The sequence below is a fragment of the Numenius arquata genome, chromosome 26 (assembly GCF_964106895.1).
Source record: "Numenius arquata chromosome 26, bNumArq3.hap1.1, whole genome shotgun sequence".
Classification (NCBI taxonomy): Eukaryota; Metazoa; Chordata; class Aves; order Charadriiformes; family Scolopacidae; genus Numenius; species Numenius arquata.
The window spans coordinates 4,716,615-4,739,572 of record NC_133601.1 but is presented as its reverse complement, the minus strand read 5'-3'; the positions used below and the strand labels follow the sequence as shown (position 1 = coordinate 4,739,572).

At 54.1% G+C, this 22,958-nt stretch overlaps 1 protein-coding gene across 7 annotated transcripts; it reads right to left on the bottom strand.

Annotated features, from left to right (window-relative positions):
- Positions 1 to 505: 505 nt before the first annotated feature.
- Positions 506 to 22,878, bottom strand: TIA1 (TIA1 cytotoxic granule associated RNA binding protein). Of its 7 annotated transcripts, none has more exons than XM_074164058.1 (13): positions 22,679 to 22,704; positions 19,019 to 19,144; positions 18,298 to 18,323; positions 17,425 to 17,519; positions 15,778 to 15,832; positions 14,332 to 14,419; positions 10,125 to 10,200; positions 8,729 to 8,837; positions 7,535 to 7,630; positions 7,311 to 7,395; positions 5,535 to 5,658; positions 3,389 to 3,522; positions 506 to 875 (listed from the first exon to the last, which is right to left on the bottom strand). In XM_074164058.1, the coding sequence occupies exons 1-13, from the start codon at positions 22,702 to 22,704 to the stop codon at positions 758 to 760; spliced, it is 1,158 nt and encodes a 385-aa protein (XP_074020159.1). In that variant the 3' UTR covers positions 506 to 757. The 7 variants fall into 7 exon arrangements, with proteins under 7 accessions (XP_074020159.1, XP_074020160.1, XP_074020161.1 ...); XM_074164059.1 differs by lacking the exon at positions 18,298 to 18,323 and adding an exon at positions 15,600 to 15,632 and having other exon boundaries at positions 3,389 to 3,535; positions 5,530 to 5,658; positions 17,425 to 17,523; positions 19,048 to 19,144; XM_074164060.1 differs by lacking the exon at positions 18,298 to 18,323 and adding an exon at positions 15,600 to 15,632 and having other exon boundaries at positions 3,389 to 3,528; positions 17,425 to 17,523; positions 19,048 to 19,144.
- Between the last annotated feature and the right edge of the window lie 80 nt (positions 22,879 to 22,958).

Genomic DNA, 22,958 nt, shown 5'->3' with positions numbered 1-22,958 from the left:
TTCTCCGAGGGTTTCCGAGACGGGGGGGGGGAAGGGGGGGGGGGGACGAAAGAAAATATTAAAAAGAGAGCAAGAAAATCCTCACCCTCAAAAAAAACATCCCCCCCCCCCCAAAAAAAAAAACAAACCCCAAAAAAAGTCAAAATTGTGCAATTTCCCTGCCCCCGGCGGCAGGTTTTGGAAAAACAAAACAAAAAAATAAAATCCCTGCAATTCCCTGTGTTTCCAATCGACGCCAAAAAATGTAAAAAATTAACGTAAAAAACCAAAAAAAAAAAAAACCCTGAAATTTGGGGGGGGGGGGGTCGGGGGTCGGAAACACGTTTAAAAAAAATAAAATAAAATAAAATAAAGGGGGGGGGGGGGGGAAGGCAAAAAATAAACAAAACAACCCCAAAAGAAGGCAGAAGTTGGCAAATATCCAGCATTTCCGGTGATTTTTTTTTTTTTTCCCTTTTTTTTTTTGGTTGTTTTTCGTGTGTTTTCTCTTTTTTTTTTTTTTTTTCCTTTAAACGACGACAATTTCACGATTTTTTTAAAAAAAAAAAAAAAAGCTCCTTTTTTTTTTTTTTTTTTTTTTTTTTTGGGGGGGTGTGCGGGGATTTTGGGGGGGCCGGGGGGGGGAAGGGGAATTTTCTGGCTTTTTAAATAAATACGTGAGGTTTTGAGCCCGAGGTGTCCCGGAGCGGAGGCGTCGCTCTTCCTCTCGTCTTCCTCTTCCTCCTCTTCCTCCTCTTCTTCCTCTTCCTCCTCTTCCTCAGGGCGCCTCGAAGCCCACCCGGTACCCGCTCTGCCCCCCCAAAACGCTGCCGTTCTGTCCCTGCGGCGCCTGCACCCCGTATCCGGCCCCCATCCACGGCGAGGACTGCGTCTGGCTGTAGGGGAGGGGGGGGGGGGGAATAGCTCGTTAACATTAATTAATGTCTCATTAATTAACAGAAAACTCATTTTACAGCCAGTTCTGGGGGGTGGTTCGAGGTCTCGGTGTTTTCCAGCTCCCGAGGAGGAGCGAGACCCGGGGACCCCTCGACACCCCTCAAACCCCAGAGCCCTGAGCCCCCCTGTGGGGGGGGAAATATCTCATTAACATTAATTAATGCCTCATTAATTAACAGAAAACTCACTTTACAGCCAACTCTGGGGGGCTGGTCCGAGGTCTCGGTGTTTTCCAGCTCCCGAGGAAGAGGGAGACCCGGGCACCCCTTGACACCCCGAGAATCCCTGAGCCCCCCTTGGGGGGGGGAATATCTCATTAACATTAATTAATATCTCGTTAATTAATGGCAAAACTCACTTTACAGCCAGCTCTGGGGGTGGAGTTAAAGGACTCGGTGTTTTCCAGCTCTCCAGGAGGAGGAAAACCTGGACATCCCTCGACACCCCGAGAACCCCTGAGCCCCCCTGGGGCGCAGGGTATCTCATTAACATTAATTAATGCCTCATTAATTAATGGAAAACTCATTTTACAGCCAACTCTGGGGGGGGGAGTTAAAGGACTCGGTGTTTTCCAGCTGCCGAGGAGGGGGGAGACCCGGGCACCCCTCCACACCCCGAGAATCCCACAGTCCTGAGCCCCCCCTGGGGGGGGATATCTCATTAACATTAATTAATATCTCGTTAATTAATGGCAAAACTCATTTTACAGCCAGCTCTGGGGGTGGTTCGAGGTCTCGGTGTTTTCCAGCTCCCGAGGAAGAGGGAGACCCGGGCACCCCTCGACACCCCGAGAATCCCAGAGCCCTGAGCCCCGCTTGGGGGGGGAAATATCTCATTAACATTAATTAATGCCTCATTAATTAACAGAAAACTCACTTTACAGCCAACTCTGGGGGGCTGGTCAGAGGTCTCGGTGTTTTCCAGCTCCCGAGGAAGAGGGAGACCCGGGCACCCCTCGACACCCCAAGAACCCCAGAGCCCTGAGCCCCCCTTGGGGGGGGGAATATCTCATTAACATTAATTAATATCTCGTTAATTAATGGCAAAACTCACTTTACAGCCAGCTCTGGGGGTGGAGTTAAAGGACTCGGTGTTTTCCAGCTCTCCAGGAGGAGGGAAACCTGGACATCCCTCGACACCCCGAGAACCCCTGAGCCCCCTTGGGGGGCAGGATATCTCATTAACACTAATTAATGCCTCATTAATTAATGGAAAACTCATTTTACAGCCAGCTCTGGGGGGGGGGAGTTAAAGGACTCGGTGTTTTCCAGCTGCCGAGGAGCGGGGAGACCCGGGCACCCCTCGACACCCCGAGAATCCCACAGTCCTGAGCCCCCCCTGGGGGGGGATATCTCATTAACATTAATTAATATCTCGTTAATTAATGGCAAAACTCATTTTACAGCCAGCTCTGGGGGTGGTTCGAGGTCTCGGTGTTTTCCAGCTCCCGAGGAAGAGGGAGACCCGGGCACCCCTCGACACCCCTCAAACCCCAGAGCCCTGAGCCCCCCTGTGGGGGGGGAAATATCTCATTAACATTAATTAATATCTCGTTAATTAATGGCAAAACTCACTTTACAGCCAGCTCTGGGGGTGGAGTTAAAGGACTCGGTGTTTTCCAGCTCTCCAGGAGGAGGGAAAACCTGGACATCCCTCGACACCCCGAGAACCCCTGAGCCCCCCTGGGGCGCAGGATATCTCATTAACATTAATTAATGCCTCATTAATTAATGGAAAACTCATTTTACAGCCAGCTCTGGGGGGGGGAGTTAAAGGACTCGGTGTTTTCCAGCTGCCGAGGAGGGGGGAGACCCGGGCACCCCTCCACACCCCGAGAATCCCACAGTCCTGAGCCCCCCCTGGGGGGGGATATCTCATTAACATTAATTAATATCTCGTTAATTAATGGCAAAACTCATTTTACAGCCAGCTCTGGGGGTGGTTCGAGGTCTCGGTGTTTTCCAGCTCCCGAGGAAGAGGGAGACCCGGGCACCCCTCGACACCCCGAGAATCCCAGAGCCCTGAGCCCCGCTTGGGGGGGGGAATATCTCATTAACATTAATTAGGCTCATTAATTAATGGAAAACTCACTTTACAGCCAGCTCTGGGGGGGGGAGTTAAAGGACTCGGTGTTTTCCAGCTCCCGAGGAGGAGGGAGACCCGGGCACCCCTCCACACCCTGAGAATCCCAGAGCCCTGAGCCCCCCCTGGGGGGGGATATCTCATTAACATTAATTAATATCTCATTAATTAATGGCAAAACTCACTTTACAGCCAGCTCTCGGGGGCGGGACAAGGGTTTGGAGGGGACCAAGGGACACACCGCTCCCAGTTTGGACCGGCAAACGCCCAGTTTGACCCCGTCCGTCGAATCCACACCCGCAGCTTTTTCTTTGGGGGTCGTCGCCCTAAATTTTACCCAAAAATGGGGAAAATAACCCCAAATACTCACTTGAATCCCTGCTGGTTCCAGGCTTGGCCGTAGACGCCGTAGGCGGGGACCTGCCAGCCGTTGGGCACGTACTGGCCCAGTTGGGCGTTGCCGTACCACTGGCCCCACTGCCCGTAGGCCGGGGGGTACCCCAGCTGGTTCTGCGAGGGCCAAAAAAACCAGGAATTAACCCCAAAAATCACCTCGGAAAGTAAAAGGGTTTTGGCAACCCCCGAGAGACCCCATCTGGGAGGGGGACTCGATTAACAGCCACAGCGACCCCCCCGCGGGACCTTACAGCCACACTGACCCCCCCGTGGGATCTCACAGCCACAGCGACCCCCCTGCGGGACTTTACAGTCGCACCGACCCCCCCCCCATGCCACATCGACCCCCCCCGCGGGACCTTACAGCCACACTGACCCCCCCGTGGGATCTCACAGCCACAGCGACCCCCCTGCGGGACTTTACAGCCGCACCGACGCCCCCCCATGCCACATCGACCCCCCCCGCGGGACCTTAGAGCCACACTGACCCCCCCATGGGACCTTACAGCCACACTGACCCCCCCACTGCGCCACACTGACCCCCCCACAGGACCTTAAAGCCACACTGACCCCCCCCCGTGCCACACCGACCCCCCTGCGGGACCTTACAGCCACAGTGACCCCCCCACTGTGCCACACTGACCCCCCCTGGGATCTTACAGCCACACTGACCCCCCCGCAGGATCTCACAGCCACAGTGACCCCCACACTGTGCCACACCGACCCCCCCGCGGGACCTTAGAGCCACACTGACCCCCCCCCCCATAGGACCTTAGAGCCACACTGACCCCCCCTGAGATCTTACAGCCACACTGACCCCCCCAGGGGACCTTACAGCCGCACCGACCCCCCCACTGCGCCACACCGACCCCCCCACAGGACCTTAAAGCCACACTGACCCCCTCCTGTGCCACACCGACCCCCCCCCAGGATCTTACAGCCACAGTGACCCCCCCACTGTAACACACTGACCCCCCCACCGGGATCTTACACCCGCTCCATGGGATTCAAGCAAAGATTAATTAGTAACGTCGTTAGCGGAGGGACTGTGCCGGTCCCCGTCCGGAGGGAGTGGAACAGGCGGGAGAGGTGGGATCCCGAGAACATCATGGGGTTCAACCAGGCCAAGGGCAAGGGGTGGGGGGTGGGGGGGGGGGCAATTCCAAGAAAAAAAATCCCCCCCCCCCCAGTGCTGCCTCCAGCTCTGGGGCCACCAACAGCAGAAGGACACGGAGCTGTTGGAGCTGGGCCGGAGGAGGCCCCGGAGATGCTGGGAGGGCTGGAGCCCCTCTGCTGGGAGGACAGGCTGAGAGAGTTGGGGGGGTTCAGCCTGGAGAAGAGAAGGCTCCGGGGAGACCTTGGAGCCCCTTCCAGTCCCTAAAGGGGGGGCTCCAGGAAAGCTGGGGAGGGACTCTGGATGAGGGAGGGGAGCCCTAGGAGGAGGGGGAAGGGTTTGCCACTGAAAGAGGGGAGATGGAGCTGAGATGTGGGGAAGAAGTTCTTTGCTGTGAGGGTGGTGAGAGCCTGGCCCAGGTTGCCCAGAGAAGCTGTGGCTGCCCCATCCCTGGAGGGGTTCAAGGCCAGGTTGGAGGGGGCTTGGAGCAACCTGGTCTCACTGAAGATGTCCCAGCCACTAGAAGGGATGGAACTGGATGGGCTTTAAGGTCCCTTCCAACCCAAAACGTTCTGGGATTCTGGTGATACTATGGTGATTCCACCACTTCCCTGGGTTGGAGGGGACCTTGAAGTTCATCGAGACCAACCATCAACCCACCACTGCCCAACCCACCACTGACCCATGTCCCTCAGCACCGGCTTTTAGATCCCTCCAGGGATGGTGTTTGGGGAGTGGAGCCCTAGGATGAGGAGGAAGGGTTTTCAACCAAAAAATGGGAAACTGAACTGAGATGTGGGGAAGAAGTTCTTTGCTGTGAGGGTGGTGAGAGCCTGGCCCGGGTTGCCCAGAGAAGCTGTGGCTGGAGGGGTTCAAGGCCAGGTCGGATGGGGGCTTGGAGCAACCTGGGCTGGTGGGACGTGTCCACCCCAGGGACTGGGTGGTCTTTAATGTCCCTAAAACCCAACCCATTCCGTGGTTGTAGGAGCAGAGGAGAAGTTCTGACCTGCTGGACGGGGCTGACCATGTCCGGCGTCTCCTTGCCCCAGTAACACTTCACCACGTGGCCCTCGATCGTCGTTCCGTTGACGGAAACGATGGCGTGCGCGGCGCTCTCGTGGGAGTTAAACCTGTCCCAACAGGAGCCGGGGCTGTGTCAACGACCCACCCGGCCAGCAGTAGCCAGGATCGACCCCCAGCGAGCCCCCCGCCAGCCCGGCACAGGTTTTGGGGGTCGGTGGAACCACGGTGGAACTGGGTCTGCTGTCACCCCACAGAAGGGATCCCTTGGCTACGGATGCCACGCGGGACTGATTTCTCCTCTAATTCTGGGGAAAATGGCACTTTTGGGGACCTCTGGGGTGGGAATTGGTGACAATATTCCCTTCACAGCCAGCTCTGGGGGGGGGCTGGAGAGGGGGGGGTCAAGTTCTCGGTGTTTTCCAGCCCCCCCAGGGACGGGGATGAGGAGGAGGAGGAGGGAGACCCCGGCAGCCCTCGACACCCCGAGACCCACAGAGCCCTGAGCCCTTCCTCCCGGAGCCCCCCCCACTCGCAGGGTCCCACAGGGGCTGTCCCTGCGGGGGGAGAGGGGGGATATCTCATTAACATTAATTAATGTCTCATTAATTCTCATATTAAAGTGAGTGGAAAACTCACTTTACGGCCAGTTCTGGGGGTGGAGTTAAAGGACTCGGTGTTTTCCAGCTCTCCAGGAGGAGGGAAACCTGGACACCCCTCGACACCCCTCAAACCCCTGAGCTCCCCTGGGGGGGGATATCTCATTAACATTAATTAATGTCTCATTAATTAATGGAAAAATTCCCTTTATAGCCAGCTCTGGGGGGGGAGTTGGAGGTCTCGGTGTTTTCCAGCTCCTGAGGAGGAGGGAGACCCGGGCACCCCTCAACACCCTGTGAACCCCAGAGACCTGAGCCCCCCTGGGGGGGGGAATATCTCATTAACATTAATTAATGTTTCATTAATTAATAGAAAACTCACTTTACAGCCAGTTCTGGGGGTGGAGTTAAAGGACTTGGTGTTTTCCAGCTCTCCAGGAGGAGGGAGACCCGGGCACCCCTCGACACCCCAAGAACCCCTGAGCACTGAGCACCCCCTGGGGGGGGGGGGGATATCTCATTAACATTAATTAATGTCTCATTAATTAATGGAAAAATTCCCTTTACAACCAGCTCTGGGGGGTGGTTCGAGGTCTCGGTGTTTTCCAGCTCTCCAGGAGGAGGGAGACCCGGACACCCCTCAACACCCCTCGACCCCCAGAGCCCTGAGCCCTTCCCTCCCCCTCCCCGAAGCCCCCCCCCACTCGCAGGGTCCCACAGGGGCTGTCCCTGGGGGGGAACACCCCCCCCCCCACCCCCCCCCAATCCCGGTGGGTTTGATATCAGGACCAATATCGGTTCTTTAGTGCCGTTAATGCTAATTATTTACTCTTACCCTACTAAATCTCTTCATATCCCACCCCGGGGGTTTCCCCGTTTCTTCCCGGGTGGGGGGGGGGGGGGGTGTGTGTCCAATAATTCTATCAATAAATTGTGGGCTCCTCAAACTCCCCGCTTTCCGGGGGGGGGACAAGAATTGGGGAATATTCCTTGTTTTACCCCCATTCCCCTTCCCGGCTTGGGGAGGGTTCACGGGGTGAGAGAATAATTGTGGGTTCCTCAAACGGCAACAAATCCTTAATTCTTATTAAATTCATCACACACACACCCCCCCCCCCGCCAATCCCAATCCGTTCCCCACCCCCCCCGCTCCGAAAACGCACCGTACGAAGGAGTAGCCTTTATCCGGGAAGACTCGAATTTCCATGATTTGTCCGAAAGGAGAAAAAGTCTGGCGCATGAGCTGTTCTGCATCAAAAAAAAAAAAAAAGAAATAATAAATAGATAAATGAAGCCACGGCGACGTTATCGTGAGGTTTTCCGGGGGGGGGTTGATTTTTGGAAAGGGGGGGGGGGGGTGTGTGCGTTGGGGGGGGTGTCACCCTACCTGTCAACCCCGAGGTAACACCCCCGCAGTAGACGGTGCAGTTGCTGGGGCTGGACTGATTGACCACCTCGTCGTAAGAGAGTTGTTTGGCGTTTGCTTTAAAGCAAATAAAATAAAAAAAAAAAGATATATATATATATTTTTTTTTTTTTTAAAAGCTTTTCCGACGGTGGGGGGAGAAACGGGAATTCCAATCCCGGCTGGCGGGAAAGGGGGAGGAAGGATATTTCTCATTTCAAAGCTTTCTCTGACACAGTCCTGCTCGGTACGGCAAGAAAAAAAGAAAAACAAAAGAGTTAAAAAAAAGAAGGGAAAAAAGGTAAAAAGCCAGAGCGGTGGTGGCTGTTTGGAGAAAAAGCGACTTCTCACCCCAAAAAAAACCCCACCCCAGCGGAAAACCAGTCGCCGCAGCTACGGAATTAGAGTCACGGGATGGTACGGGGTCGGGAGGGACCTCTGGAGATCACCCAGTCCAACCCCCCCCCCAGAGCAGGCCCACCCAGAGCAGGTCCCACAGGAACGTGTCCAGGGGGGTTTGAATGTCTCCAGAGAAGGAGACTCCACCACCTCTCTGGGCAGCCTCTGCCAGGGCTCTGCCACCCTCACAGCAAAGAAGTTCCTCCTCACGTTTAGATGGAACTTCTTATGTTCCAGTTTGTGCCCGTTCCCTCTTGTCCTGTCACTGGGCACCACTGGAAAAAGACTGGCCCCATCCTCCTGACACCCACCCTTGAAGTATTTAGAGGCGTTGATCACATCCCCCCTCAGTCTGCTCTTCTCCAGACTAAAAAGACCCAAGTCCCTCAGCCTTTCCTCATCAGAGAGATGCTCCAGGCCCCTCATCATCTTCGTAGCCCTCTGCTGTACCCTCTCCAGCAGTTCCCTGTCCTTCTGGAACTGGGGAGCCCAGAACTGGTCCCAGTGCTCCAGATGGGGCCTCCCCAGGGCAGAGCAGAGGGGGAGGATGACCTCCCTCCACCTGCTGGTCACACTCTTCCTGATGCCCCCCAGGATGCTATTGGCCTTCTTGGCCACCAGGGCACGTTGCCGGCCCTTGGAATTGGCTTAATTAATGAGTTTTCGACCTTTTTGGGAGAGACTTTGCCTTCAGCATCCCCTTTCCCTCCTCCCTCCCAGGCCTGGGGGTGGCCCTGTTCTCCCCCCAACCCCTCACCAGGAGGTTGAAGGACCTACATTCGTACGTGCTCTTTGGAGCCGGAGGTTTCCTGGTGGCCCAGTTGGTTCTGATCTGCCTCCCGCCCAGCCACTGCCCACCCATCTGCTGGATGGCGTTCTCCGCGTCCTGCCCGGGAGAGAGAGAGAGAGGGAGGGGGAAGAGAAACCCACCGTTGTCACCTCTTCCTTGGGTGACAGAGCCAAGGGAAGGCACGCGGCCACCCCCGCCTGACACCTGAGGTCCCGTTTCCAAAGGTAGGATGAAGGACACCGTTTGGCCTCACCGAGAGCATCTAAGACCCTCTTGATAGAAACCAGAGGTGGTGTCACCCTGTCACGTACATCGCTCGTTGGATGTCACTCCACATTGGCTGGAAGGGACCTCTGGAGATCACCCAGTCCAACCCCCTGCCAGAGCAGGGTCACCCAGAGCAGGTCCCACAGGAACGTGTCCAGGGGGGGTTTGAATGTCTCCAGAGAAGGAGACTCCACCACCTCTCTGGGCGGCCTCTGCCAGGGCTCTGCCACCCTCACAGCAAAGAAGTTCCTCCACAGGTTGAGACGGAATTTCCCATGTCCCAGTTTGTGCCCATCACCCCTAGTCCTGTCCCTGGGCACCACGAGAAGGGTCTGGCCCCATCCTCTTGCCCCCCACCCTTTAGCTCAGCATCAATGAGATCCCCCCTCAGCCTTCTCTTCTCCAGACCAAAAAGACCCAAGTCCCTCAGCCTCTCCCCGTAAGAGAGATGCTCCAGGCCCCTCATCATCTTCGTAGCCCTCTGCTGTCCCCTCTCCAGCAGTTCCCTGTCCTTCTGGAACTGGGGAGCCCAGAACTGGTCCCAGTGCTCCAGATGGGGTCTCCCCAGGGCAGAGCAGAGGGGGAGGATGACCTCCCTCCACCTGCTGGTCACACTCTTCCTGATGCCCCCCAGGAGACCATTGGCCTTCTTGGCCACAAGGGCCCATTGCTGGCCCATGGGCAACTTCTTGTCCCCCAGGACCCCCAGGTCTTTCTCCCCAGAGCTGCTCTCCAGCAGGTCACCCTCAACTTGTATCGTTGGGGGGGGGTTATTCCCCCCTAAGGTGCAGCACCCTACGCTTGCCCTGGTTGAATTTCATGAGGTTCCTCTCCACCCAACTCTCCAGCCTGTCCTGGTTGGAAGGTGAAGGCTGGATGGTGGCACGGCCTCCTGGTGCATCACTCGTTCCTCCCAGCTTCGTGTCACCTTTAAACTCGCCGATGGGCCCGCTCTGTCCCCTCCCTGGGGTCGTTGATGACTACGCTGAACAAACCCTGGGGGTCCCCACCGCGTGGTTCAGGAACACCAAACAGAGAGAGAGAGAGAGAGCAAAACGGAGAGCCCCGGGGACCCAGAAAGGCTCTGCTTCTGCTGGGGAGCGGGCGGCAGCTTACCCATTTATTGAAGAAGGAGACGAAGCCGTATCCTTTCGATTTGCCCGTCGCCATGTCCTTGACCACCCGCGCGTCCCTGGAAAGCAGAAAGGAGAGGCAGGTCAGGGGCGGGCGAAACCCCCAACCCACAGCTCCAGCCACAGCTACCAGCTTAATTTTTCACCTCTCGCCTGTCAACTAACCTCAACCCCTTCACGGCAAAAGGCTCCTTCGCCTCCACGCAATTTTTGACTAAAAACCGCTTTGCCAGGTAGCAGCAAAATTAAAAAACTTTTAATTTAAAAACCGGTGTGAAACATGCAAACGGAGAGCTTCTCTAAGGGTTGGGCTCCCGCTGGGGAAAAGTTTTTTTACAGGCTGTTAAAAAGACACAAAGCACGGTGAAAGCGGCTACGGGGAAGAAGGATTTAAGGCATCGGAGCTGCCTAAGGGCTCTCTCCAACCATGCAATTCTTAACGCCAACACAATTCTACCTACTCGTTCCAAATATTAAATAGAATAACACCACCAACAACAACAAAAAAAAAAAAAGAGAAAAAATAAAAACCCCCAAAACCAACAAAAAATAGGAATTAAAATTCTAGGCATACGTTGTCGCCTGTTAACCGAATTCTTTAATTTTCTCGGGTCAATTGGTTTTTTTTTTGGGCCAGCTGTCAATTTTGAAAGAGTGACGTTTTCAGAAATCGTTTCAGAAAAACGTTTCCCCGCTCTTAAAAAAAAAATAAAACCAGCAAACTACGCATCAGCATTTCAACGGCAGTGGGGCAAGAGCAATCACACGGCACCGATCGGAAACTAGGAGAGAGTAATTAAAAAAAAATAAAATAATAAAAAAAAAAAAAATAAAAGCGAAGAAGAAAAAGAAGAACGCTAATTAATAAAAAAAAAATAAAAATAATAATCGATAAAAAGGAAATAAGGAAAAACTACAACGTTTTTTTGTTTCCACTGTGAACTGTAGCTCGTAGTTAGCCGTGGCAAATTCTGTCCATTCTTCAGAGCCACTCTGCAAAATAACCAGAGCCCTATTATTTGGGATGGAGTTAAAAAGAGAAGCCAGCTACAAAAACTAAACCCCGCGCCGTGGAACGCCCTTTTTCTTTTTTTATTTTATTTTTAAATTTGGTTTTTTTCCTCAGGCAATTTGCGGCAGAGTCAGCCCGAGGGGCGAGCTGTTCCTCCCACCCTCTCCTCCCCTCCTTCGCCCCCAACACACGCGCACACACACACGTATATATATATATATATTAAAAGAAGAGAAATAACGAGGTTAAAAACCACTCGAGAGAGTCACGCGGAACTTAACGAACGGCTCTAGGAAATAAAGAGGGGGCAGAAAAAGGTGTGGACCGGCGAGAGAAAAGTCCCAGCCAAGAGAAAGTTCGTTAACACCCCCTTATTTTTAAGTTGTTGGTTTGTTTTTTTAATCACCGCGGGAGCTGTATCCTAAAGCCTAATTCTGGCAGTTTTTAGCCCAAAGCGCCGACACCCAAGGCAACACCTCTCCCAAAGCTACAGCAGAAACGGGATTTCTTTCCCCTTTTTCCAGACACACACCCCCCCCCGCCTTACTCTCCCCCCCATCCTTCCCCCTGTTTTTTTTTTTCCCCCCAATTTTTCTTGATTTCACTCCAAATTTGGAGCCGTGTGTTACAAATCGCCTGAGAAGAACCACTTTGGGAAGCTTTAAACGGATCTACTCGGGGGTGGGGGGGGGGGGAGAAGAGGGAGGGGGGGAAAACTCATCTCTACTTACCCTCAACTGAAAACTTTGGGAATAAAAAGACTGGAGAAGGAATGAAAAGACGCGTCCAGCAAGCGGCAAAGGAAACCACGATTTAAGGAAAAAAAAAAATAAAATAAAAATAGTCCAGATGCAAAGAAGTACCCCAAATTTCTTAGGCGCTAAATCACGAGGTACTTCCACCTCGGTGTCAGTAAAAATAATTAAAAAAAAACAAAATAAAGGGAAAAAAAAAAAAAAAAAGCTCGGTTTAGCACCAAAATAAAGACGATGTGAAAAAAAAAAAAAAAAAAGAAAATCAAATAAAAATTTAGGAAATATTCCATTAAAACCACATTTCCAGAAACCAGTCACTGCCGAGGAACAGGAAAAGTCAAGGGACTTCGTTTGATCGCTTAAAAGGCAATTTTTTTCGGGTTTAAATTTAAACAAATAGAAAATCCAGGTGCCTTTTGGCTTGGTTTAACCCCTCGGTGTGGGAAGAAGAGCTCCAAAGGGATAATTCTGAATCTTGTAATGGTTTGGGGTTTGTTTTTTTTTTTGCGGGAGGAAAAGCGGTGGGTTTGGGGTTTGGGCAGCGAGTTTGAGGCAGGGCAAAGGGCCCGGTTTCCATCTCACCCGGCTGGAAAAGGTGGGACCGGGGATCCACGTGGGATTTTATACTTCCCCCCCCCCCCACATCCCACCCCTGGGTTCACGTTGAGGTGTTATTTTTTGCTTTTTTTTTGGGGGGGGGAATCATTTGTTAAAGGTGACTGGAAGATGGGGTATCACCTCACGCTGACTCGACGGGGGGGAAAATCCCTTCCCCAGCTCCCTCGCGGCCCCACCAATGCCACCGTTTATTGCTGCCCCCCCTTTCCCCCTCATTCCAGCAGCTGGGATCTAATATATCCTCGTCCCTTCCCTCCGAGGATAAACGGAACCTCCTTCAGGAGTCTGGACCTTCCTTTAAGGAGTCCGGACCCTCCTTTAGGAGTCCTGACCCTCCTTTAGGAGCCCGGACCCTCTTTTAGGAGCCCGGACCCTCCTTTTAGGAGTCCCGACCCTCCTTTAAGGAGTCCTGACCCTCCCTTTAGGAGCCCAGACCCTCCTTTTAGGAGTCCAGACCCCCCTTTTAGGAGTCTGGGCCTTCCTATAAGGAATCCAGACCCTCCTTTAAGGAGTCCTGACCCCCCTTTAAGGAGCCCGGACCCTCCTTTAGGAGCCCAGACCCTCCTTTTAGGAGTCCCGACCCTCCTTTAAGGAGTCCTGACCCTCCTTTAATGAGCCCAGACCCTCCTTTAAGGAGTCTGGACCCTCCTTTTAGGAGTCCTGACCCCCCTTTAAGGAGCCCGGACCCTCCTTTAGGAGCCCAGACCCTCCTTTTAGGAGTCCTGACCCTCCTTTTAGGAGTCCGGGCCTTTCTTTAAGGAGTCTGTACCCTCCTTTAAGGACCCCAGACCCTCCTTTAAGGAGTCTGGACCCCCCTTTAGGAGGCCAGACCCTCCTTTAAGGAGTCCCGACCCTCTGCATTTCCTGGGTGACAATCACAGAAGGTGCAGTCCAGCCTTTCCAGTTGTCTGAAGCAAGTCACATTCAGCTCATATTATTATTTTTTTTTTTTAAACCTTATCACAAGAGGCAATCAAGCTGGCATTAAAAGGGTAAAACACTGGGCTCTGAGGGGGGAGAAAAAAAAAACCCCAACAACAACAAGAAAAAACCCAAAACAACAAAAAACCAAACTTACTTCAATTAAATGCTTCACTACACAACACTCCAAAGCATCTATGTTCTTACACCACCATCAAGAAACTTCAATGTCCAGTACAGACAACACTACAAGGAAAATTAATGGTTTACATTCGGAGGATGGAACGAACGAATCGCTCTCCTTACTCTGCTACACCCTGAGTACAACCGCCTGCCGGCACCGCTCCCCGCCTGTGCGGCGCTGAGGAGGGGGGGTGACACCACGGCCGGCTCCGTCACCCCACGGACTCGGGGGAGACCTTCGGGGCACGAGCCAAAGGCCTGGGAAGCCGCTCGAGCTGCCGGTCCCCTGGGCACAAAAAAACCCCCAAATAATCCAAAGCCTGACGAGAAGGTGCAAAAAGGGACTCGGTGGCAAAAGGCACAGGGTGACGGTGAGCTGAGCGCGGAGCCGGGAGGGGGCAGCCAAAGGCAGACACACACACACCCCCCCCTTAAAAAAAAAGGGTTTAGGAATCAAGTTTTGCTTTGCCCGAGGAGGATAAAACCAAAGCGAGTTGGACGCCGCTTTTCCAGGAAAGCAAGAACGAAACGAGGATAAAGGAAAAAGGGGGTGACACCTCCCCGTGGAGCCGCTGGAGGAAGAGATGAAGGGACCTTCCTGCGCTGCCACCACTCGCCTTTTTTATTTTTACTTACTGAAACATTAAGGTTTGCCTCCCTTTAGGAGAAAGAACTTTTATTCGCCTTAAGAAACTACTTACGATATTCTCCCGAAGGGCGCAAAAGCTGCTTTTATGTCTTCGGTTGTAATTTCGGGGCTGAGGTCTCCGACAAAGACGTGGAAATGGTCTTTTTTTGGGGGGGAAAAAAGAGAAAAAAAAAAAAAAGGATTTTAGCATTGCGAGACGGTAACGCGCGCGCGCACAAACAGAGCAATCTCATAGAGATTTCCAGCTATTATTAAAAACGACGTGAAAATTAGAATTTACTATAAAATGGAATTTGCTTCCGCTCATAACAGCCCCTTCGCTTGGCAGCGCGACAGAGTCGGTGGTTTTAAGGATAATCCAGTGATATTTAGGCTTGGGGTTTTACAAACTGCTTTTAAGACCGGGCAGTATTTACCATAAAAAGGTTTAAAACTATTTAGTTAACGTGCCGAGACTACACCACCGTCCCTCCCTCCCTCCCTCCCTCCCTCCATACGCCGGCGTTAAGCTTCGTCACGGCGGGGGGATGGCTAATTAAAAATCCCATCAGCTAAAAGATTATGAATTAAAATCCCATCGGTTTCCAGCGGGAAGGTATTTTGAAGGAAGCAGCGACGTTAAGACCACCAGGTCGTGAAGAACAAAATCAAAACACCACCTGGCACTGCAATAGTTTGCTGTTAAAAAGAATTTGGGGAGTTCCCCAAAAGCAAAGAGTTTTTGGTCGCCCGGCCAACAGACCGCACGAATCCACGTGAATTCACGGTGAGCGTGAACCCCCCCCGTGCAAGGCTGAAGGGCAAGAGAAGGCAAAGAGTAATCCCCTCACGGACACGCGCGCCGGAAAGAAACACAAGCCCTGTCTCCCGGGGGTTTTCCCGCTAAATCAAATCCACACGTGGATTTCATCCTAACGACGAAAAGATTTATTTGTAGGATTTCTTTGTAGCCATTTATTTGGAGGAAAGCTCTCCGCTCCGCTCGGAGGCCGGGGCAGCTGAGCCCCGCTGGCCTGTGGAAATCCCAGGAGAGCAGCGATCCCTGGGTTTCCCGGGAGCTACGGAGCCCAGTTTGGGATAAAATCTAGACGGTGCCAAGGAGCCCGTCCGCAGCCCCCCAGGGAAACAACTATTCAGGACTGACCGGTGGACGCTACCAGCGCTTTCTGGTGCCCGGGGGAAAGGAAAAGGGCAGCCTCTCCATAAAAAAAAAAATAAAATTCATAAAATTCACAGAACTAAACTCACAAACCAGAGGTTTCAGGGGGTCAGCGAACACCCTCGAGAGATTGCATTGGATGTTTAAGAAGATACAATTACCTTGTGAACGCTGTGTGTTGACAACGGTACTACCTGATGACAAAGATTAGATTTGTTCTTAAGTTTATCAACACAAAGACATTAAATAATATCTTAGGACTTACGATCAAATTGCTCTTTATGTTTAAAAACTGCTTGGACAAATCAAACAGGTACTCGAAGGGCGAGCGACACTTACTGCTGGTGTCTTTCTTCTGGCTGCTGGGGGTGGTCGCCCAGTTCACTTTCACCTCCTGCAAACGTGAAGTCGTTCCCGTTAGAACCAGCAAATCCCAGCTCGGATCCCTCCAGAGCTTCAGTCTTGAGCTACAGGGCTCATGGAATCATAGAACCGTGGAATGGTTTGGGTTGGAAAGGACCTTAAAGATCATCTCATTCCAACCCCCCCTGCCCTGGGCAGGGACACCTCCCACCACACCAGCTTGCTCCAAGCCCCCTCCAACCTGGCCTTGAACCCCTCCAGCCACAGCTTCTCTGGGCAACCCGGGCCAGGCTCTCACCACCCTCACAGCGAAGAACTTCTTCCCCACATCTCAGTTCAGTTTCCCATTTTTTGGTTGAAAACCCTTCCTCCTCATCCTAGGGCTCCCCTCCCCAAACACCATCCCTGGAGGGATCTAAAAGCCGGTGCTGAGGGACATGGGTCAGTGGTGGGTTGGGCAGTGGTGGGTTGATGGTTGGTCTTGATGAACTTCAAGGTCCCCTCCAACCCAGGGAAGTGGTGGAATCGCCATAGAATCCCAGAACGTTTTGGGTTGGAAGGGACCTTAAAGCTCCTCCAGTTCCATCCCTTCTAGTGGCTGGGACATCTTCAGTGAGACCAGGTTGCTCCAAGCCCCCTCCAACCCGGCCTTGAACCCCTCCAGGGATGGGGCAGCCACAGCTTCTCGGGGCAACCTGGGCCAGGCTCTCACCACCCTCACAGCAAAGAACTTCTTCCCCACATCTCAGCTCCATCTCCCCTCTTTCAGTGGCAAACCCTTCCCCCTCCTCCTAGGGCTCCCCTCCCTCATCCAGAGTCCCTCCCCAGCTTTCCTGGAGCCCCCCCCTTTAGGGACTGGAAGGGGCTCCAAGGTCTCCCCGGAGCCTTCTCTTCTCCAGGCTGAACCCCCCCAACTCTCTCAGCCTGTCCTCCCAGCAGAGGGGCTCCAGCCCTCCCAGCATCTCTGGGGCCTCCTCTGGCCCCGCTCCAACAGCTCCGTGTCCTTCTGCTGTTGGTGGTCCCAGAGCTGGAGGCAGCACTGGGTGGGGGGGTCTCCCCAGAGCGGAGCAGAGGGGCAGAATCCACCCCCCCCTCGCCCTGCTGGCCACGCTGCTGGGGATGTGGGGGGCTTTCTGGGCTGCCAGCGCACGTTGATGGGTCAACCTTGAGCTTCTCACCCACCAACACCCCCAGGTCCTTCTCCTCAGGGCTGCTCTCAACAGTTTGGGGCGAAAGCTCAATTTTTAAGACACGTTTCTCAGACTGTGTTCCATTGGTGAAGAGCGGAGACGGGAAACAGACCGGCCTGGGAGTTTGGGAGGGATTTTTTGCAGGGTGGGGAGAGAGGGACGTTGTCCTGATAAGGTCAGCAAGGTTAAAATACTCATTATTCCCCACGTCTCCGAGCCTTCCCACTTCTACATCCCCTCCTTCCTCCCTCACCGTTCGTCCTGCACCACTCTAAACACCTTTATTCCTTAGTCGTGTCACGCTGAGACCTTGTTCCAAGGCAATGCCTAATATTTACAGCGTATCCGCTGAGTCTCGAGCCGTATTTCACCCGCCCGATCTAAGACAGCCTGATTTTCAACCCCAACTCACCCTGTAGACACGACAGCTTACCTTACCCATTATCTTCCGGCCGTTCATGGCGGCCAGGGCTGCCGCCGCGTGCCGGTGCTCGTAGAACTCCACAAAACAGTAGGGATCGTTTCCAGCTGTCTGATAAAAAGGAGCAAAGAAGAGGATTATCGATACAAACCCCTGCAGACTGTACCCTTCCCTGTTTTGCTCTGCTTTTAATTCATAGATTCATGGATTCATGGATTCATAGAATGGTCCGGGCCGGAAGGGACCTCCAAAGGTCATCCAGTCCCACCTCCCCGCAGTCAGCAGGGACACCCCCAACTAGACCAGGTTGCCCAGGGCCTCGTGGAGCTTCACCTTGAATATCTCAAGGGAAGGGGCCTCAACCACCTCCCTGGGCAACCCGTTCCAGTGTTCCACCACCCTCAGAGGAAAGAACTTGTTCCTAACATCCAATCTAAATCTCCCCTTCTCCAACTTAAAGCCGTTGCCCCTCATCCTGTCACTGCAGGCCTTTGGAAACAGACCCTCCCCAGCCTTCCTGTAGCCCCCCTCAGGGACTGGAAGGCCGCTATGAGGTCTCCCCGGAGCCTCCTCTTCTCCAGGCTGAACAACCCCAGCTCCCTCAGCCTGTCCTCCCAGCAGAGGTGCTCCAACCCCCTGAGCATTTTGGTGGCCCTCCTCCGGACCCGCTCCATCAGGTCCATGTCCTTTCTATATGGAGGGCTCCAGACCTGCACACAGTGCTCCAGGTGAGGTCTCACCAGAGCAGAGCGAAGTGGCAGAATCACCTCTCTGGATCTGCTGGCAACACTTCTTTGGATGCGGCCCAGGATGTGGTTGGCCTTCTGGGCCTGCTCATCTCCAGCTTCTCCTCCATCAGCACCCCCAAGCCCCTTTCCTCAGGGCTGCTTTCTAATACCTCATCCCCCAGGCTGGATTGATCCCGAGGATTGTTCCGGCCCAGGTGCAGGACCCTGCACTTGCTCTTGTTGAACCTCATGAGGTTCACCTGGGCCCACCTCTCCGACCTGTCCAGGTCCCTCTGGATGACATCCCGTCCCTCTGGTGTATCGACAACACCGCACAGCTCGGTGTCATCTGCAAACTCGCTGATGGTGCTCTCAATCCCTCTATGTCGTTGATAAAGACGTTAAACAGTACCGGTCCCAGCACGGACCCTTGAGGGACACCACTTGTCACTGCTCTCCAGCTGGACTTCAAGCTGTTGAGTACCACCCTCTGGGTGCCACCATCCAGCCAGTTCCTTACCCACCGAACGGTCCACCCAGTGGACTTACACCTAAATGTCTCAACATGCCTGGGCTTTTTTGCTCTACGCCGAGACCCTGCGCTAACACAGCTCCCGGGGGGGTGGTGGTGGGGGTCAGTTCTGCTTTAAAAAAGGTAAAAATATGGCAAAGAAGAACTTTTCAAATCTCATCTGTTCACTCCCCCCTCACAAATCCACCCATCCTTAAGTTTAACCTCAGATACGGTGAGGAAATGACACCTCAAGTCCATGAGTGTCATCTCCAGCCTTACTGCACCCCCGCAACGTGGCTGTGCCGTATTTCCAGCAGAATTCGGAAACGCCCAAGTACGGCCCAAAGCCATGAGGTACCGGAACCGGGAAAACCATTGGGTGAAGGCTCTTACATCCATTATCATTTTGCAGTTTTTGCAGGGTCCGATCTGGCTGAAGAGCTGGAGGATCAGAGCTTCGGTCACGTCTCTGGACAGGTTCCCCACGTACCTACGGGATCAAACACACGGTCAGAAGCCATCCTGAGGCTCCCCAATGGAGCAAGAAGAACCCAAAGTTGTTCCCTCAAACACCCAAACCACCACCTTAAATTTTATTCACTGCCCGAGTAGCTCAACTGGGTGTTTGGCAAGAATCTTACACAATATTTAGTCAGCTCCTTTTAAAAAAGAAACAGCCGAGGGCGAACGTGCGAAAGGATCAGCCTCCTCAGCCGCAAAGACAACCTGGAGCCCTGCTCCCACCTGGGATTTTGGGATTCTCAGCGCCAAAGACCGTCCTCAATCCACAGGTGGGTTTTTTTTTGTTGTTGTTAAACCCAAGTCACGGGATTTTTATAAAAAGCCCGGAGAGAAACCTCAGCTCCAAAGGTGTGGCGACACCTCCCCGCAAAGGACCGTCGGGTGGCCAAGCATGGCCTCCGCAGGGAGAACCGCGGCCCGATCCCGCCGCCCGAACCACCTCAATAACCCGGCAAATCCCCATCGGAGGCGGGTAGGGGAGGGAAGAGTTTGACACCACGGCGTAAAGAAAACAAAGCGGCAGCAAAGCCAGGGGCTTCTCGCGCTCTTTCTGTTGACACAAGGCCGGGGAGAGGGACACCCTCCCAATATTTGCTTTAGCAGAGAACTGGGGGGGGCAGGGGGGGGAACAAGACAGGCAGCCGCTGGTTTTGGGTCAGAAACGAGCCGGCACGCTCCGTATTAATAGTTTGGACAACTATTTTAGGCAGGACTCCGAATCGTACTCCTTTTTTTAAAAACACTCGCAGGCACCCTCTCGCTCAACAAAACACTCCTGACGAGGTGTCCTTGAAGAGAGAAGGGGTTTAGCGCAGCTTAATTAAGGCAATTAACTTTCTGCTCGATAACCCCACATCGAGTTCAACTGGTAAGACTGTCTCCCTTGGGTTTTTTTTTTTTCCAATATTATGGCTCCCTGGATAATGAATAAGCCAAAGCAATGAGACTCTCGCGTCACCTTCAAGGTCTAAGTTAATTAACAGTTTATTTGGAACTGGTGTCTAGACCCTGATCTTTGAACTGGCGCTGGATTTTCACCCCGATAATCACACGCGCTCCTGGAGCCTTCCCGACCTCCACACTGGGTTTCACTGGAAAAAGCAGGATTTAGGTTAAGCCATCTCCGACAGCTCCAACCCCCCACCACGGAGCCCGGCACCGCCAGACCTCGTCCCACCCCAGTTACACCACAAATAACCAGTGCCAAGGTGACCCAGCCAGCCGGGGGCAACTGGGAGGAGGACACCTCCCCTGCGTGACAGCTCCGTCACCTCCTGCACCCTTCCTGTTAATTGGATTCTCGTTAATGAGCCAGTCGGTGTTTCTTTGCAGGTGAAGGACTACGCTACAGAAGGCAAACTACGCGGATAACTCCATTTATTCCCTGCACATTGATATTCTTGAAAAATAACACCAAACTATCGAGCGTCAGCACTTCTGCAACCTTTTAGACGCATAAAAGTGAATAAAGTCCGTGTATTCCACAAGCATCTATGCAGCCATAGGAAGAATACAAACAAAAGGTCCTCGTGAAGTTCAAAAAGCACCATCCGCCTTGTAATCGCTCTTCAAATTTTTAATCTCTGCCGTCGGAGAGCGGCTTTCAAGGAAAAAAACGCAAGCGAAAACCATGCTGCCTGGCCAGGAAATCCTTCAGGGAAGTAACACAGCCCCCAACTCGCTTCCAAACGCCAAGGCTCCAATACTCCCCCCCCCCCCCCCCTTCTAAAAAACACCAGGTTCAGTGGAAATTACAAAAAAATCAACAGTTATTTCCAACATCACCCGAAAAACAACTTCAAAGTGAGCTAAAGAAGGCGGCACGGGGGTTGGAGACCGCTTTGGTGGCCCCTCGCGCCACCGTAGCCGAGGGGGGAGCACCTTAAGCCAGGGCCAGAGGGGGTTTCTGCAGCGCTGCCTACGGCAACCAAATATTTAACACACACTTCAAATCCCAGCCAGCAAGAGATGACTCCAAGCTGCTTTTTCTTCCCTCAAATTGCTCGTTCTAAACCCAATCTGTGCAATTCAGCCCCCCTCGCCACCCTCCGCGCGACTGGAGGGATGTCACGGAGAGGGATTGAGAGAAATTCCCACATTTCTCCGCCTCCGAAACCCGGCCGTGTTTGTGCAAGGAGCCCCACGTGCCCGAGGCCAGAGAATTCGTGCCCTGGAGCACACCCCGAGACCGCTAGACTCCAGACAACCATTTCACTGGGACAAGGGCAAAACCATCTTTTTTTTTTTTTTTTTTTTCTAAATAAACTACACGCAAACACCGCCGAGGGCTCTGCCCCATGTTTGCAGACGCCAAGAATAGCTCCCAAAAAATGCACGTGCTAGAAAGGGCGAGCGAGGGGGATCGTACACCCAGGGAGGCAGCGTGTTTACCACCGCAGAAAGCCTGGGCGTTAAGTCACGTAAAAGTCTTGTTTTCCCGCAGTCGCTGAAAAAACTCCCTTTATCAGCCCTCGGGCTAGGTGCCGGCCACTCTCCAAGGGCAAAACTTTCCCCTCGCCTGGCGGAAAGTTTCCCTTTTCCTCACGTCTTTCCTGAACCGAAAAGAGGTGGAAGCTCGGAGGGGGAACGGGAGAGAGCGGAGCCTGCCATTCCCCTCATCTAAAGGAAGGGAAAACGGCTCCTGGGAGAGAAAAAGACAGGAAGACGACGGGCGCAGGAGCTCTCTCCTGTGCCTTCCCAAGCCCCAAAAAGTCCAAGAGCCTCTTTGACAGCGGCGGGTTGTCAGCTGCCCCCCCCTCCCACCCCCCCCCGCGAAAAGTGGCTCGTAATTAAAATAACACACACACACACACCCCCCCATGATGACTTTTGACAAGGCTGCCCTACAGGCTAGGATGAGCTCCCGGGGAAGCGAGGGGCTGGCAACGTGCTTTAAACATTTGGATTTCAGGGGGGCACACACACAACCCCCCCCCAAAAAAAAAAAACCCCTCCGTTTATTTCTATCAAGCTGTTGAACGTGGCAGTGAGGATCCGGCTGGTTAGCACAGGGTATCCCCTTCCCCATACACCCCGTGAGCTAATATAGGCCAGAAATGGCAAAATTCAGCCAGATGCTCGCAAAAAACGTATATGGATGGAGGGGGGGGGGGGGGGTTGTACATCTCCCCAGCCCCCTGCCCTCCAGCTGTGAGGTGAAGAGAGCCGGGGCTGAGGGGAGAAAGCCGGGGAACACCTCTGGGAAGCGAGGGAGGGGACAGGAATGGCGGGGAAGGGGCGGAGGGGCCGACCCCGGGGGTGGGGGGGGAATGAGGTGCGGGGGGGGGGGCTCTACCGGGGCCGGCCCGCCGTGTGAGGGGAGCCGGGTGCCCGGCGGCGATGGGGAGCCGTCCCCCTCGGCGCTGAAGTCGGCTGAGAGGGCCCGATCGCGCCCCCCGGGCCTGAGGGAACTGGGGGGGGGGCCCGATGCGTGAGGGGAGCCCGGGCCGCCCCTCCCCGCGGAGCCGGGAACAATAGGCGGTCTCGCCCCCTCCCCACTCACAGGGTCTTGGGCATTTCATCCTCCATGGTTGCCGCCAGCCGGCCCCCGCCCAGCCCCGGCTGCTTCAGGCCGAGCCAGCCGGCCCCCGTCAACGCCTGGGCAGCCCGAGCGGCGCCGGCCCCGCCGAGCCCGAGCGGCGGACGATAACCCCGGCGCTCCTCGCAAGATGGCGGCCGGCGGGCGAAGGGGCCCGGCCGGCCCCGAGGGGGGCGGTAACGCGCATGCGCCGCGCGGGGGGCCGCCTCCGCGCATGCGCCCCGCCCCTTCCCGCTTAACCGGG